Source organism: Anabrus simplex, chromosome 13 (genome assembly GCF_040414725.1).
Source record: "Anabrus simplex isolate iqAnaSimp1 chromosome 13, ASM4041472v1, whole genome shotgun sequence".
Taxonomy (NCBI): domain Eukaryota; kingdom Metazoa; phylum Arthropoda; class Insecta; order Orthoptera; family Tettigoniidae; genus Anabrus; species Anabrus simplex.
The window spans coordinates 99,691,284-99,710,502 of NC_090277.1; the positions used below are offsets into that span (position 1 = coordinate 99,691,284).

General features: G+C 38.9%; 1 protein-coding gene across 5 annotated transcripts in view; it reads right to left on the reverse strand.

Moving 5' to 3' along the window:
- The window catches only part of lap (like-AP180), a 408,339-nt gene that overhangs the window by 94,581 nt on the left and 294,539 nt on the right, over window positions 1–19,219 (reverse strand). For all 5 annotated transcript variants that reach the window (XM_067157205.2, XM_067157204.2, XM_067157203.2 and 2 more), the window contains exon 3: window positions 15,596–15,671. In XM_067157205.2, coding sequence (XP_067013306.2) covers window positions 15,596–15,671 — 76 coding nt within the window. The remainder of the gene's footprint in view (window positions 1–15,595; window positions 15,672–19,219) is intronic.

Consider the following 19,219-nt stretch of genomic DNA (forward strand, 5'->3'; position numbering starts at 1 on the left):
CAATGCCCACTCTGCATACACGAAGTAGTAAGGGCCGACCCCTCCATAAACCGTGCTGTCTTGCATTGATCGGATGACAGTACTCATCTCTAAAAGGGCAATAAGGAGGCGGCCAGGCAGCGCCAGGCACATTTAACTGCTGGCAACATGCCTATTCGGGAAATATTCAGCCTGGGACAGTGTAACACAATGTAATTCAATCTCATGTCTTGGCTTTCAGGAAACCTAACCAGCTCACAAATACCACCAGCGTCACATATCAGCCTCGACTTGTTTTAACACAGCAGAGAAGTTCCGTGAAGAAAGAACTGATTAACTGGCAAAAAACAGTTGATCTCTATTAAACAGCATGAGTCAACCATGAGTAGCTCTACTAATTTGATGAAGTTATTATTGGTATGAATTCAGGCACATAGTTCAGAGATTCGAACTGCGAGCTTTTGAGGCACTGAACTTGTCGAGAGCGGGGTTCACTTGAGACCAACAGAGAAGCAGTGGATCAAAGTAATGAAACCGACGATGTCGCCACATTATCCACGTGACAGACAGCAGTCTTGTGGTAGATCAAGACCTATGAGGAGCTGTGTGTGTCGAGGTGTTCGATTTGAGAAATCTGGAGATTTATCTTTTCGTCAAACTTAATACCGTAGCATATACGATGCGATGAGAAGTTATTTTCTTTCCTAACCTTTTCGCCAATTGCTTTGGGGTCTGCACTACATTTTGATTACTTACAGTTTTCTAGCTGGAAGCCCTTCCTGAGAGCAATCCTAAGTGGAGAGATATATTCACAATTGCATATTTCAGTAATGATTGTACTCCGAGTTATATTCGGATAAAATCCTTTGACTGGCCTGGAATTGAACTCTAGACCCTCTGGACCGAAGACCAATATGCCGACCATTTAACTAAAGAACCATACAACAAAAAGGTCCTTGAATTTGTTGATAATTCTGCTTCCTCCGTACCAGATATGCAACTATGTTAATGACTCTAAATAGAAATCGCAGACAACATGCGGTAATAAAAAGTAATATAAAAATAACGGAGTATGTAATACTTTAGTCAGAAACTATGAGGGCTGAAAAAAAGTAGTATTAACATCTCCCGATTTCTACTTCGTGTTTTATCTTCACGAAACCACGTGTTTTAATCATTTTATTATACTGGATTTACGTCCCACCAACTACTTTTTACTGTTTTCGGAAACGCCGAGGTGCCTACATTTCGTCCCGCAGTAGTTATTTTACGTGCCACAGATTGCCCTGACTACTTTCAAACGGTCTACTTCGAAGATGAATTAACCGATGAGAAAATTATGAACCTATCTTCGTCAAATGTGTACGCTATGCGAAATGCATATGGCATTTATTACTTTCGAATATCAAACATCTCAAAGAAAATTTCACACTTTTCGCATAATGCTACCTACATTTTGCTACAGTAATAATTTAAAATATAAGGTAAATTGTTATTTATACATATTAACACTAACACATTGTTACGATAACAGTTTTCCAGAGAAATTTAAAAAACGCAAAGTTCAAATTTCTCCTCTCGCAAGACTAGGGATACTCAGGACTTCTTTACGAATTAGTATGGTGTTTCTACATTATATTCTGCACCAGTGTTATCACAATCTTTGAGCATAATCTTGAAGGACATCCTTGATGAATCATCGGAACTTCCTCTGGAGTAATGCGAAGGTATTGCATTTGCTCTCATATCAGAACTGTTCCAAGTTTCAACTAGGAATTCGACATATTTCTATGCCTCTTTTGCTCTCTTGCAACGTTTTAGTGATCACGCATACCTTTACTAGGAAATTAATTAAGACTGTCAACAAATAATAGTTCACAGAACAATGAAATAGATTCTTCCTCGAAAAATGTCGAGGCAATGGAAACTTTATTCCACCGCAACTTCATTACCGAACAGGTATAACCGTGAGGGTAAGAACATATTTACACCACCATATTGTAGAAATTATCCCCCCCCCCCCCAATGTAATAAACGAATGAGTAAAAGTAATAGAAAATTTGCATGTTCTTGTTGAACGATTCGTGGTGAGAGGAGAACTTCTGTATAAAGATTTCAATAAATGAAATTTTACTGATCATACAACTCAAAAATCAAGTTCTGAGATAAACGAGTACGAAGTTTCCCGCAGTAGTGAAATTCAGAAATCATAAGATTAATGTACAGAATAAGGAGCAAGAGGCACTAAATGGCTCGATAGTTCAGTTAATAAACATGTTACTTAAAAAAATTATTCTTCAATCCCCTGCCGAAGATATGACCTAGACCACGAGATTTTCGCTATTGCTGCAATTATTTTTATGTTTATAGACTTACTATCTTGGGAGTCTGCAGCTTATGATAGTGAAACAAATTTACGGACCATGTTAAGAGTCTACAATAACTCTTAATTTCGTGTTTTTTTTTAGTTGTGCCACTATTGCAGTCCACGAGCGACATCAATAAAACAATTATTCTATTTAACGTACATTCAAAGGAACACATTTCGTAACGAGTTTCTTATCAAGAAACCGATAATAAATAAATAGCCTTCAGTAATCAAAAATAAAGGTTTTACAGCTGTTATTCAGAAAGGTAATAGAAAACCCAAGTACATACAGATTAATAAATAGTCCTCGTAAGAACTATTAAGTGAAATAAACACGTAACTAACCCCTTCCATGTAGAGGGAGATTTACCATTTTGTTTTGATTGAGTTTACTCCAATTCTTTCGGTATTTGTTTTTGAAGTGCTCTAAGTTTTGCATGCTAAACCCAGATCTGGTTCGAGATTGGTCCGATAAAAAGCATATGATGTGTCAGTTTAACAACATCGTTTGTAAGCACGTGTAGGTCTGATGTAAACATGTCAAGAGTTCCCATTACTGCTAATGACCGCATTCGAATTGTGATATCGCAGCATGATGGATGTCGCTGCTCGGTGTTGTAGCGAGTCAGAGTGGTGTCTCCAAAGTCTGGAAAAAGTTCCGAGAGAGAAACAGTAGCTAACCGACAACTGACAGGACGCGTAAAACAACTTGCAGGGAGGATCTGCTGTTGCTTTCAGCAGACCGTACGACCACTGCTACTTCGTTCTGCTAAGATCTTCGAGGGCCACCACATTGTACGTGTCAGAACAGAGTGCGAAATCACCTGGACGACGGAGGACATCAAGGAGGCACGAGTAAAAAGCACCTCTTAAACCACACCACAGGGGAGCCTGTGTGAGATGGCAACTACTCATAGCCCATGACATCAGGAATAGTGGAAGAGTACGCTCTTGTCTGATGAGGTCGCCATAAACTTGCGCCCATACTATAGCATTAGACTCTTGAGACGATCCGGCGAGAGATGTAACGAGCCTTATCATGGAGCCCCATCGGGAGAAACGGGGTTCCATCATGTTTTGGCGTAGGATCACTTTTTTTCTTTTTTCGACGTACGACTAATTCCTGTCCAGTGAACATGACTGGTCAGGTATACAGGGACAATATCCTCCAACCTGTAGTTACAAGATTTGCTGCCACTGTGGATGAGGATAATGTGGATAATGCTCGTTTCCATCCAGATGCATGACATACAGCGAATGGTGTGGCGGGGATCTTCTACAGACATGAAATGCGTTGACCCAAAATATGGCTTCCGATTGATGTAGCTAAATAAAATTCACGAAACTCAATCACCAAGTTACTAGTGTTTTGGTCCAGAGCGGCATGGACTGGTAAGTTTGATATGGCACCTTTCCAAGATGCTGGCCGTCTAGTACGTCGGTAGAGACAATATTGAAATCTAACCTGTGATAAGTGCAATGCAGTGCCGACGTAGTAGGGGAGAAGTATTTCTCCACTTTGTATGCACGTCCTACCGAGCGAGCATGACCAAAAATGTGGCTACATGACGTGGACTGAAGACAGCAATTGCCCGCCATCCTAATTCTCCCGTCAAAATCCAGCAACTGACAAGCTGCTGTCCAGAAGTGGCATAATCTGCTTCCGAAAAGGTTACATTATCTGGTGTTGAGTATGCCTCGTCGCACGCCACAGGGCCCGAGGTGCACTGCTCTGGCACGCAGTGAACGTTGTGTTCAAAATACCATATAGGCCTAGCAATTTTGTGTTTTTGTTGCGTTCCTGCTGCTTTCGCATAGCTGACTGCAAGATGGTTTTCTTCGTATACAGGCCCTTTGAAAAATAAGTATCCGGCCTCTGAATAGCCATGAAACGTATGCATGTCTCACTGGTGCGGCCATAGTTACTGTTAAGTAACTAAAGTACAAGTGAAAACTAAGCCCCTTGATACAGAACATGTTCATGCTCCGTTTACCTTTGTGCATTATAGATAACAGTAACAGTGGTAATAATAATAAGAATAATAATAATTAGTAACTGTAAGCACATCGTAAATAGTTATGTAATAATAAAACATCCCAGCTTAATCCCTTGGTAGTTGATACTTGAGAAGTGAAGGCTATTCTAAAGAAAAAGAGTGAAGTCTGAAAGTAACATAATATAAATTTAAAATTATATACAGGTTAGCGTTTTGATTGATTCCACACACTAGATTTCCGTAAAGACTCTTTCAAAATACATTTTACAACACAACTTAAATATCATTAAGCACATGTACAAGAAGCAGACTCTGCTACATTAATGAATTTCAATCTCATCCTCACTACAAATGAGGTGGCGTTCCCGTCTGTGAAGCAAGGTATACAAGCATATATTACAACAAGGAAGGAAATCCATCCCCTTCCATCGTATACCGATATTTAAAAAATAATCGGTGCCTTAGTCATACATGTACATCCCCATAGCAACATAAAAGGCAACACCAACCGAAAATGCGCGGCTAACACAGCACAATAACCAACACAAAGCTAAAACTGACTAATTTTTCGTAAACTTACCATATGTGAAAGAAGATAGAAGAAAACTCTGCGGCTGGAAGTTCTCTGATCGAGCACTAACCTCATTTTGACAAACATTTATGTACTTAGTATCACTACAGGAGAGCAAAGAAGTGGCTCGAAACAAACGGTTGCAAGGCAAGCGTTAGTTGGAATGTCCTTACATTTTGTGAAGGAGGCCATAGGACTATATGAGCAATTTGAAAAATAAAACACTGCTTGCCCACATGCCCAGGGTAGGAATTAACCCAAATATTCCCGTGTTTACTATTTAGACGAAAAGGTTCTTAGTGCATTTCTTTTGTAATGAATTTATTTCCATTATCTTTTACTTTTCCATTGTATTTGTTTTGCAGCTCTTGCGAACACTTCGAAACGTGAGGCGGAGGAAACAGACTTAGGAAAATGCTCCCGAATTCGAGCATTGATATCGGGCCTCTGTCCTATTGTCTCAGAGGAAACAGGAGTCTTCCTCAAAAACAGCATCAAACCACCACCAGCACTATAGATGCAATTCCTGAAACGGATTTTCGTCATTCGAATTTCGTGCCTTTTCTACATGAACATTTTGTTTATCGCATACTATTTCCATAGAACACTTATTTTTTGCCACATATTTCCAGAGAGGTCTTATGTTTCTTTCTCATCGACAGTCGTCGATGTGCTATCCAGATATGTAAATGAAGGCTATATTGGAAACAAAACATAGCTGCTCTAAGAAGTAGGCCATGTAGGACTCAGGTCATCACACCGTGGTGAGTTTTGTTTTTGGAGCGTAGATCTAGAATGCACTTCTTCATTATCCTCCTTTATTGCCAGAAACCTGAAGAAGACTAGTTGTTTGATGACTATATTAGCCTTGAGCTTGTCCTACCATTCGTTCGCACAACACTAATATAATGTGTTGTTACACAAACATTCGAAGTGTCCTCTTCCACCTTTATGTACACTGTATTAATAGGAGACTTTAGGAGAGGTAAACGATCTCTGCTGTAATTACAAACAATTACAATACTGCACGAATATTTGTTCTGGTCCGAAAAGTTTTTAAAAAAGAAAGTTTAACAAGTACAGCAAATTCAACATCTTTTTTTATAATCTAAACATTGAAGTTATATTTCTATATCCAATGGCTGTATCAAGACATCCACTGCCATTCGACAACACATAGGAGCCGCATGCTTTGAGCCACTATAGTCAAGACTTTTGTATTCCATCTACTACTCAAATCTCACACACATAAAGTGAAAACTAAATGCTCTTTGAAAATGAAGATTCCAGAAGAAATTTGTTAGTAACAAGGGTGAAGAGAGATGCAATAGTAATGCAAGACTACATTTTCTTTAGTTACATGAAGAAAATGATGAAAATGGTTAAGAAAAGCCGAGTTTACGGAATTAGGACTACATTCTACTCTACTCATGCCTTCTTGTCTCCACATCCTACTTACCGACACGAGCACCTAGTGGGCATGGCAAGAGAAGAAAAACACATTCAGTTTTCAAGATACATAATTATCAAATAAAGTTTAGACACATTCATATGTAGCGATGTAACAAATTAAAATCATTAACATACCAATTATGGTACAATTAAACAGAACTATTTTTGACACTTTTGTATGAAATTTCTGCTATTTCCCCCCCTCCAAGACCATTTTTGAGTAAGTAGTAGGTAATATCCCATTTTAAAATCTGCAACCACTGAAACATTCCGCTTCGAATACCATTCTACTGTAATGGCTTCATGTATCATGTTTTTAAAACCTTCGTCAACTACAGTAGGTAGTCAATATCATCGCCCACAGTTCTATAACAAACTTTAAATATTTACGACGCGCATAGTAACAAAAGTTTGTGTTCTAGAAGTTAAAAGCAGAATGCGATAGCGTGTTAAAGGTATCGGGTGGGGGAAAGGCACATTACCATGAAATCCACAGACGCGAATTCAGTGTACTTTCAATTTTAATATTATAAAAGTGGAGACACATGCTTCCCCTAGTGCACCGTCACTGCATTGTCCTACATAAGAGGCTTGCAGTGGTGTCTCAACGGCTCGCTAGCCGCCAGCGTCTTGGAAAGGTGTAGTCATACAACTGATTAGTTTACTGCTACACTGGGGCGAAACTCTGGTAAGTTCACGATTGAAAAGACCTAAAGAGCTTAATGTTTTTAATTTTAATATTATTCGGAACAAACACGTACCTAATGAAACTTATTTTTTATACGGATCCTGCGATTGTGCGAGAATAACTCGAGATGTATTTATTTATTTACTTAATTTATTTAACAACGGCGAGTTAGAGGCCCAATCTTACACAGAATACCTTTACATAACACAAGGCTATTGCAGCAAGTACTCGCATATGTAATTCTTCGGTCAAGGAATTTTATTTTAGTTACGATTTTGAATGCAATATTCTAATGAACTGATGACTAAACGACTTCTTGGACCTAGAAAGTGAAGAAAGCAACAAAGGAACTTATTTCGTTCACAGCCTCCTCTGGTGGGCAATAGCTCCAGTTTACAGCAAATTTAAAACCATATAACTTTGGACACATTTCATGACCACCTAAGGCGAAGAAATGTTCAGGCAAGAATATCTTCAGTGATACAGAGAAAAGTAGGAATCTGAACATACTGAAGATTAATTTCGGCGGAAATTCGCGATGAAAATTTTACATTTCATGATCGTATTACCCAGCACAATTTCGGGTGAACAAATGTATTTAATATTATGCATTTTATATTGTGTAACGTATGTATGGAATGAAACTTTCTAGATAAAAATAGCCAGAATTTAATAAGCTACCGATTTCTTCAGTTATTAGCAGCCACTTTATTTCTGAAAACTAGACTTAAAATAGAGAATTCTACAATATTTTCCTGAAAATGTTTTGCAATGACCCATTTTCACAAAAATGATAGTATTTGGGCTATATTTAGACCCAAAGAAAAATTATTTGATTTCTAAGCCAAGGTTTGTAAAATTTATCCTTATTCTGAAAAACTGTCAACATTTTGGTATTGCAAACCTTGTACGTCAGCGAGTAACAGATGCATTGTCAATATAGTAGCTACAAAGCTTTCAAGGTCACAACATGTGGCACAATATTTTATTCTCCATGTTCCCTGTTACCACCCAAGTAGTTATTTTCGGGCGAATATAAACTTCGAGGAATATCGCTCGAATCTATATTAATAGAATTTCTACTTCCAACGTAGCACGACTAAATATTTCCTTATATTGTTGGTAAAAATTGCGAAGTCGTGAATTGCAAAAACCTTTTTTTTTAAATTTACATAATGTTGCATTGTTACATCACTACACATGAATAAACATTCACAGAGTTCATCCATCTTCAAAGAACACTAGATGGGCTTTAACAATGGAGTTATAAAACGAAATGGAAATAGGACATTTAAAGACGCTGTTAAACAAATTAACATGAAAAGGGAATTTTGTTTATTCATACGAAGTAATTCATCAGAATGCTGCTATTACCGAGAGTTCTGCAATACTGCAGTCTTTTACATTCTTCTCACTGCTGCTATTTTTGTAACTGCAAGTTTACATAAAACTTCGTAATAGATGACACTTACATAGAAATCGCAAAAAAGTTAATCTATAAAACTTACATTTAATCACTATTCATATTACGCAAGAAGCTGAGATTTGCTTCATCTAACTCAAATGTCACCCTTGCTTTGTCCCAACTATCTTGATTATCAGACGATGTCCCCATTTTCACCTTTTGTTTTTTTCTAATACTTTAAGGAAAAGGAAATTGTATATTTAGCGAGTGTGAAATGTTAGCATGCCTAGCAGAGTGACTACGCAAGTGTTATCATCATACACTGTTATAGAAGACTGATAGTTCTTTATTCCAAGTCTAACAAATTATGGGGAATCAAAATGACAATTTGCATTACTCAAACTAGCATGGGGACAGAAATTTCAAACATTATCTGAAATTCTAAATGCCAAGCCTCTATCGTCTATTCCCATTCTGAATAAGCTACTAACGATCTCCATGAGCGCCAGTAAAATGACGCCAGCCTCAAATACTGGTCAATGTACATTCAATTTTGAATACAGCAATTCTATTCCATTGGTTTTTAATTTCGTCTTACACTGTATTCGCAAAATAATTATATATTTTTTAGAGTGTATATAGATTTCCAACGTCGTTTGTTAGCTAAAATGAATATTGCTGTCACACACATAATAAAAATATCCCCAACCTACTTCTAAATGTATCCCGTCTAATTGTTTTAAAAAATGTTCATTTTGATGAATATGCAATCTACAAGAGAACATGACAAGTATTCCTGAATGAGCCATTTTGTGAGCCAATGAAGATGGATAAACATGTCTGCAAGAAAGAAATAGCACAAGAATATGAACTTATAAAAAATTAGTTTACATGTGAGGAAATCTGAACGCATCAACAGGCTTTTCTAATTTTAATTATTTATGAATAGTCAGGCACAATGCACACAACCAAAAGCAGAGTACGTGAGAAATTGAAATTTATCTGCAAGAGTTCAGAGTTCCTCGCAAGAAAATAGAAAGTTTGATGAAGAAACAGGAAGAAATATCAAGAAAGATATGTTAAGTATTAAGTTTTAAAAGTTAGGTTTATATTTATAGAGTATGATAAGCTATTTCAAATTATAATTTTTCAAGTTGTGTTACATTACATGTTAGGGACATTTTGTAACCATTACCAAGTTCTTAACCAAGCCCAAACATTTGAATAAAGAATCGTCACACCAGAAAGAAGCTAAGGAATTTATAGGTTCTTTTCAAGGGCTTATTAAAAACAATTGATATTCAACAGCTATCAAAGAATTGAATTTACTTTCGCTTTGAAACAGATTTGACAAAACAACCACACCAGTTTCCCATCAGCTAGAACTTATCCCAAGGTAGAACATGCAGTACCTTCTAAAGAGCAAAAGTGGACCACCAACCCACTAAGCAAATGGTTGTTAGATATGGTCTTATTTCTAGGGTTGATGTAGCGCAGTAAAGCAGCGAAATCTACGAACATTCGAGATGCTGACTGCTTAAATCACGCGTAATATAATACAATTAAAAAAAAAAAAAAAAGAGTTATTTCAGGCCGAGAAACAAGGCCTGGTTTTGAATAAAATCTAGAATAGGCACTAACTAAAAATAATGATTAAAACTGCAATAAGGGAAGCTGCAGCTTTTTCTTTTGTATTTAAAAATGATTTGTTTCCTATACCGTATTACATTTGTACAAAACTACAAATAGTTTGTTTTAAAAAGCAACTCCCTCTCCATTAAAAAAACAGAAAAGGGGTTCCAAGATGGTGGTGGCTATTGAATACTGTTTAATGGTATATTTTGAATATGAAAAAAAAAAATACTTTAGTCTTTTCATAACTGAATCGTCGTTCCAATGTTTGTAAAAATATCATTGATTTCATGAACCCGAGGAGGGCGGAATTTGAAACGGTTATCAAAACTCCACTTTAAAAAAAAAAAGAATTTTACAGCGTTCAAATACACTATACGGATCCGGTATCTCTATTTTTGCTGCTCATTTATATTAGAGGATCGACACATACTTCACCAGCATATTACCTGCGTTCGATCCCAGGTCTCTCAAAGCTTGAGAATCTGGTACGCAGGCTGTAGTAGGGTGAACTCAACCTTGCGAGTATAACCGAGCAGAAGTTTAAAATTCCTGCCCTCGGCCATCCTTTACTTCAGACAGAACGTCAAAATGACTTGCGTCATTTTCAAAATGGTAGCATATCCCCTTCCAACTTCCATCCCTAAACGACCACCGTTCAATCTAGCAGGAGTGGTACCTCACCCCGAGTTGTACCTAATTCGACACCGCCTAACCACCCTAGACAGAGTATATAATCCCCACCCCCACAAATTAAGTCCAAGAGGAAATTTTAAATAAATTAGACCATGAAAAGTATGTCAACCCTTTGAGCCACAGATTCTTTACACTCAGAATCAAATTGATCTGGAATGTTTTAGGGGAAAAGGTTCGTCCATATGTTTCACCTATTATAACTTTCAATACACAGCGGCATTTTCCCCTTTACATGATGAAAGTGTCACGACATGCCTAAAATGTAACTTTCGCTTATCCAAATCTACACAACTCACCCGGACTGAAAAACGTTTTTGTCGTTTCGAAGTGAAACTATACCTTATTATAGCCATACTTTTCAATGAGCGGTGTTCGTTTAGGGATGGATAAGCAGCTCGATTTGTTCTGGGTGATTTCCGGCAAAAGATCAGCGTTACGAAGATGCTGCGAAATTCAGGCTGGGAGGACTTGGGAGAAAGGAGACGAACTGCTCGACAAGTGGTATGTTCTGAAGCTGTCAGTGGAGAGATTCCGTGGAATGACATGATAGGGAATCAGAAATCTCTTATCGTAATAGACCCTCCTATGCCTGACTGCTTTTATTTTCCAAACACTTTTCCGAAGGTAGACATCCGAATCGCAATTACGTAAACGGGATTTTAAATAAAGGCTACAGATCTCTGCACATGGTTAGGAGGGTACTGAGAGGCTGTAGTAAGGATATAAAGGAGAGGCATATTAAGTCTCTGGTAAGACCCGAACTAGAGTATGGTTCCAGTGTATGGGACCCTCACCAGGATTACTTGATTCGAGACCTGGAAAAATCCATAGAAATATTTGCTGTTTGTTGTCTGGAGGGGACTAACAGCTAGCTCATCGGCCAATCTAAAGAAAAGCCGCTCGATTTGATCTGGGCGATTTCGGACAAAGGATCAGCGTTACGAAGATGTTGCAAAGTTTAGGCTGGTAGGACTTAGGAGAAAAGAGACGAGCTGCTGAACAAGTGGTATGTTCCGAACTGTCACTGGAGAGATGGCGCGGAACGACATTAGTAGACGAATAAGTTTGAGTGGTGTTCCTAAAAACGGGAAGGACCACAATATGAAGCTAAAGTTGGAATTCGAGAAGACAAATTGGGGCAAACATTCGTTTATAGGAGGATGATTTAGGGACTGGAATAATTTACCAAGGGAGATGTTCAAATTCTTTGCCATTATTAAAGAAAAGACCAGCTAACAACAGATAGGGAATGTGCCACCTGGGCGACCGCCCCAAATGTAGTTCAGTGGTGACTGACTGATTGAAACAGAAAATCAGATAAGGTACCTCCAATCTACGTACAATAATTAAACTAGTAGTAAGTGAAAAGTTGTCTGAATTTCTGGCCGCATGCGTTGTAATTATTATGCTACTGGAATTATTTTTCAAGAGAATTTCCGAGAGACTGATGCAATTATCTTATCGTTGCGGTTACGGAAACCGCTATGTGATAATGTTGCGAGAGAAATATTGACCCACAGTGGAACATCGATATCTCGAACCACCTCGGGAGCTAAATTTTATTTCGAGTTATCGAAATTTCGAAATATAGAGAATTCAGTTTTCGAGCATGTATAGCACATAATTGAATCATATGCATCTACGGGTTTATACTGAACACATTTATATTCGTATTTAAAATATACAAACTATTTTACATCACTTTAATTATAACGCTTATTATAGTAACTTTTTAGAAGACAGGATACAGTAGTGAAACAAGAAACATACCTCAATTAGCACCTTAGGAAAAAATCCGTTAGTCTCTTGTTTTGTGAACTGTTAACCTTTCCTCCCTTCACGTTGAAACTTCTCGCCAATACCACGACTTGGGGTTGCTTTCGTTCGTGACGCGTAATGAATTCACACCCGAAAAAAAAAAAAAGTCAGGCTTCGCAGATTTTCCGATCACTAGAAGTTTTAGTTTTTCGGTTCCCGTCATATTAGCTCCCAGCATCACTGTGAACCGTTCTTTACCCTTTAACTGTTCCTTACATACCACAAACGCCGCATTGCACAGTTAATGCTGTACGAAATTCGATTTACAGAGTTTTTTTTTTTTTTTTTGCTTCAAGGGAGGAAACATTGGCTTCGAGAAATTCGTGTTACCGAATTTCGAGTAATAGAGAAATACACGCGAAGAATAGGACAAACGGCCGGGAAATTTCAGTTACTTCGAGATACTGAAAATGCGAGCAATGGAGGTTCGACACGAGAAATTCGCACGAAACAGAATTTCACCGGCCTAAGTTCTGAAGCTGAAATATTTCAAATACCGGCAGCGGTTTCCGCAGGCGCAAAGTTATGTTATCTACAGTGTCTAAAAAAAACCTAGATTTTTTGTGGGAATCCACAAGGTTGTTTCGACATGGGAGGTGAATTATATTTTTAATAATTTAAAAACACGTCTGATAAAATCACATACGAGGAACATAGCAGCGTTGTGTCTAGAAAAACAGCTTGAACGCTGACCAGAAAGGTTCTGTCGCCTAAGGTTTCAGTATTGCATGAGCGGTATCAACGAATTTTCGTTCCGAGTGACATGCGCCGCGGGTCAACATTTCTCCCCTCAACTTTGTCACATAGCGGTATTTCGAGCCGCAACGGTAGAATACCATTCCCGCATTCTATTTTTCGAGCGACTACACAGGTAAGGGAAGACGAAGTTATCTGTACATTTAGTATGGATTCTTGTACAATCATCATCATCATCATCATCAACATCATTATTATTATCATTATCATTATCATTATTATTATTATTATTATTATTATTATTATTATTATTATTATTATTATTATTAGGGAACACTACTCCGGACTAATTTCTAATTGTCATGTATTTTTTTGGTTTGTTTTCATGTAAATGTTCGCTAATTTTTGTTACGTAATTTATGTTTTTATTTTATTTCGTTCTGCCTGTCGTAACAGGCAACTAAATGGGGCCCCAGGGCTCTGAACTTTGGAGCGTGTGTTGGCGACCACAGGGCGCTTAGCTGAGTCCTGACACTGCTTCCACTTATTTGTGCCAGGCTCCTTACTTTCATCTATCCGTCTCTACCTCCCTTCGTCCACTCTGGTTCTTTTCCGATCCCGATGCTATTAGATTCCCGAGGCCTAGGGAGTCTTTCATTTTCACGCCCTTCGGGGCCCTCGTCTTTCATTGTCCGTTAGCTTCATTTTTCGAAGTGTCGGATCCCTTCCACTTTTTCTCTCTGATTAGTGTTATATAGAAAATGGTTGTCTAGTTGTACTTCCTCTTAAAACAATAATCACCACCATCACCACCACCACCACCACCACCACCACTTCATATACAGCTGTAAGCGGGGATTGTCATTGGTATACCTCCCAACTGCAACGTATTTGTTGAAGAAAGTAATAATAATACCGAGACTAACTGAAGGATGTTTCAATGAAGGTGAAGGTGAGAGTACACACTTTGACTAGGAGTTATAACAGAACTCTCAAAGACTGTCTTAAAAGCTTACAGTCCAAGGAATTGCAATGAAAAATGCCTAAAGATATGAGGAGCGTACGTTCAAAAGGCGCTATTCCTACCTTACGAAAATGGTGGGAAAAGCGGAAGAAACTTAAATAGCACATGGAACATACCAATGATGAAGTTCGGCACAACTTTAAAGAAATTTTATCTTTCCTGTCTGGATTCTTTTTTTTTTTTTACAAGTTGTTTTACGTCGCACTGACAGACAGGTCTTACGGCGACGATGGGACAGGAAAGGGCTAGGAGTGATGAGAAAGCAGACGTAGCCTCAAGGTTCAGCCCGAGGCTCTTATGAAAATGGGAAACCACGGAAATCAGTAGGGGTTCGAATCTACTATCTCCCGAATACTGGAAACTGGCCGCACGTAAGTGACTGCAGCTACCGCGCTCTCGGTACCTGGATTGTTCAAGGCAATCTATATTGTTCAACATGTGGACGAAATTCCGATTTATTTTTTGGAAGTGAAAATAGCACTTTTTGAACACACACTTCGTATGTAAAACTAATGTCTTCCCGGATAGAGGTATTTTCTGTTTCGTTTCATGCTATTCTCGTTTGAGTTTTGTTACACTGAATTAAAATTGTACCCGAGAATAGGTCCCTATTTCAATGTATAACAAATCTAAACAAACCAGGGAAAATGTTTAAGACATGTAGACCCTCTGTCCTTTTCTAGAACAAATAGTGCATTCGCAAACGTGTTCATATTAAAAATTAGACTGTAGGTATCGTGACCGAATGCGGTGAAATGTCATCCTCCAAGTGGTTAAAACTAACAAAACCGGGCGAGTTGGCCGTGCGGTTAGGAGCGCGCAGCTGTGAGCTCGCATCCGGGAGATAGTGGATTCGAACCCCACTGTCGGCAGCCCTGAAAATAGTTTTCCGTGGTTTCCCATTTTCACACCAGGCAAATGCTGGGGATGTACCTTAATTAAGGCCACGTCCGCTTCCTTCCCATTCCTAGACCTTCCCTGTCCCAACGTCGCCATAAGACCCATCTGTGATGGGGTAATGTAAAGTACCTAGCAAAAAATATATTTAAAAAAAGATTAACATGTTTCTCAAAATAGTAGGAGTATATGGGATTCCCAAACAAAACTGCTGACAACCCAATCGGAGGACATTAAGGCCTATTCAGTCGATAGTTTTGTCGATAGAAACACCAAGGCGGGTAGGAATGGGATGCATGGGTAAATGATTCTTTACGAGAGCTTCCTCTTCTGGTGTGAATGAGAGAGAATACAAGACTTCAACCTGCTTACCTTGTACGCCACTCTTATCGAGGAAGTTGCTCAGCTGAAAGGTGCTATTACTTGAAGCTAAGTACTGCGTGAAGCGCTGAAAAAAATAAAGAATCATACTTCAGTTAAATAATTTAAAGAATATCCAACATATTTTAATTATACTCCAACCACAAGCTGGAATTTAAAATTAAGTCATAAAATATACTTCAATTCCTCTGTCTCGAGGAACGCTATAATACCTACAAACAAATTTTACCTCGCTCAATCAGATACACTGTTTCAGAACACACGGATCATAGACCGAACTCCCTTAACGCGAAAACAATCCAAGAAATAAAAGTTAAATATAAAACACGTTCTGAGATCTATACACTGTCAAGATAGACAATTATAAAACACGCCCTAAATTTTCGAAATCTCGAGATCTGACCAATTGCATCAGGATTTTAGCAAACTATAGTCAGAAAAAAACTTTTCACTTTGCGAAAATCAAATTATAGATGTGTCTCCCAATCATCCATCAACCGCTGCTAATGCCAGATGATCACTAGACACAGGACATAGCAAGAGCCCAGCGCGGATATACAAAATATTATCCGCACCCGCAGTTACTGTAAATATTGAACTATATTACACCGAAGGTATTTAAACGGATAGATCTGTCAAAGTAATAGCCCTGATACCTATCACCAGATCCTTACAGAGATATCTATTAGGAATTTTCTCTCGCGACTACCAACATATTGAGCTGTTCTCTTTCGGAGCCTTTGTTCCTTCCACTAATTGCTTCCAGGAGCCAGTTAGGCTTAGGTCAGATTTACGGGTTTATCGTCTCATCGCTCTTAATACACCACCATCCTCCCATATGAAAGTCAAGTGTCGCCTAACCACATGCAAAAATAGCCTAAGAGGACATCGGAGTGAAAATCGATAAACTTCTTCATTTAGACATTGTCAGCAAAATTACCCGCATTGTCATACAGATTGTATGCGCCAAGACATGCCCATCACATCCCATCCCTCTATCACTGGCTGTACCGTTGCTATGGTTACAGTTCTGTGTCACATTTTGTCGCGTTACGGTACATAAAATTTTCGGATGATCCCCTGTCAAAAGACATACTTACGTCAAAATCCAGCAAATACATGGTCCTGGCGCTAGAAATCACGCGCCTCTAGAAACCGAAACAGATACTGTTATTCTAATCTCTCACGAAAAAAGGCTACCGGCAGCTATAGCAAATCTACCCTACATCCCTCATGACGAACTGTAGAACGCAGTTACGTCCCACTAACTACATTCAAGGATTTTAAGAGACGCCGAGGTGCGAGAATGTTGTCCCGCAAAAGTTATTTTACGCGCCAATAAATCTAGCGACACGAGGCCTGGCGTATTTGAGCAACTTCAGGTACCACTGAAATGAACAGGGATCGAACCCGCCAACTCGAGCTCGCAAGGCCAGCGCTCTACTGTCTGTGCTACTCAGCCCGGCTCTTCCAGGACTCTTAGCATAAGTGACAATGAGTTAAGGTGTAAACAAAACTAACGCAGATAGCTCGCAGTTGCGATCAACAGTATTATGTTGAAAGGAACTCTACTCCCGGACGAAACTATATTTACAATGGTCTTTTCAGATCGACTGTTGTACGAGAGTGACAGCTGGATGGACTCAGGATATCCTATTCATAAATTATTAATACAAGTTATTTTATCTGAGACTGCAGAAGATCTGGAGAAATCGCTGAATGGACAGGTTCTTGGATAAGGAGTACAAGATGAAAATATATCCAAAACAAAAATAATTGAGTAATAATTTCGTGTGGCTATTTCTAGCCGAGTGCAACCATCTGCCATGTGTAGGTAACTGCGTGTAATTGTGGTGGACGATAGTGTTATGTGGTGTGCGAGTTGCAGGGATGTTTGGGACAGCACAAACACCCAGTCCCCGGGCCACTGGAATTAACCAATGAAGGTTAAAAACCCCGACCCGGCCGAGAATAGAACCCGGGACCCTCTGAACCGAAGGCCAGTACGCTGACCATTCAGCAAACGAGTCGAACACTAATGGAGTGCAGCCAAACGAAGTCAGGCGATGTAGGAAATATTAGATCAGGGAATTATGTCTTAAAAGAAGATTAATACTGTTACTTGGGTAGCAGAATAACGGTGGCAGAAGTAAGGGCAAACTGCAGACTTGCAAAAGCAAGGAAGGCCTTTCTTAAGAAAAGACATTTGCTCACTTAACCCGGATACAGGAATCAGAAATATCTGTTCTAAGACTTTCGTCTGAAGCGTGGCATTGTATGGAAGTTAAACATGGACAAAAACTAGCTCAGAAAGAGAATGTAAGCTTTTGAAATTTGATGTTGCTGAAGAATACTGAAGGCGAGATTAGTATACAGAATCGCGAATTAAGAGATATTGAATCGAATTGGTAAGAAGATAGATTTGGCTAAATTTGACGGGAAAAGATAGAACGATTGGACAAATCTTTAAATACACCCAGGACTTGTTCAGTTAGTTTTTTTAGAGAAGTGTAGGCGGCAGGAACGGTAAGGATAGACCAAGGTATGAATATGACAAGCAGATTATAGTAGACGTAGGAAGTAGTACATCAGTAGAAAAGAAGAGATTAACACAGCTACATGGACTGATGACCCAAAATAACACGTTAGAGGTAACAGACATGAAAGATGTGAGAATTATTGCTGATGCAAAGAGTTGGGAACAATGGTAGGAGGGTAACTGGAGTAAGGAAATAAAGGCTAAGTTAGGAATGTGCTCGATGGATAAAGCAGTACGCACAGGCAGTCTTCGGCGGAGGAGGCATGTGAGCATGGAGGACAGGTTACCAAGGAGAATACGAATAATAGACACGAAGATGCCGAGGGAGATCGACGTGACGATTGCTAGGCTTAATATTTATTTACATCAATACAGCCAACTGTGGACTACGGTTACACAAACCACCTGCCTCTCTTAAGCGAACGCCCTTTTTCTCTACATTGTTACGAAAGGTTTTTAAATCTCTCGTTTCTTTTCAGCCGTTCTTCCGCCGAGATATTCCGCTGTTTATCAATCCCTTAACCCCGCAACTTTCTTCCTAAACATGGTCCTCTCCATTATGTTCTCTGGTCTCCTATTTACCCGCATGTCTTTGAGCACCTTCAGCCAGCGGGGATGAGATTTCCGTTTTTCCTGTAAAGTGAACAATTTATGCGCCAATCCCTCAGGATTTAATCTCTTCAGGAATCCATAAAAGGTTAACCTTCGTTTCTTCATGACGGTGATCTTTTCGACTCTTGCGAATAGCTCCTTGTTTGACCTCGGGTGAAAGACAAAACCTTCTGACATTTTCGTAGGACCCAAAATCTTTCTGAAGAACTTTCTTTCCTTTTTCTCAATGTTTGTTTATAGATACGATCTGTACAACTCAACGAGACCACAGAGGAGAATCAAAGATTTTAGACAGTGCTGGGAGGTAGAACAGTATGTAATGAAGATACGTATAGTATTATAACTAGTATTACGGTACGTCCGCCGACCTCATTGGCGTATCTCTTCATTATCCCTATTTTCCCAAGATGGTAGCTTCGATCCTAGGTAATGTCAGTGGCATTTGGACGTCTTTAAAGATGATC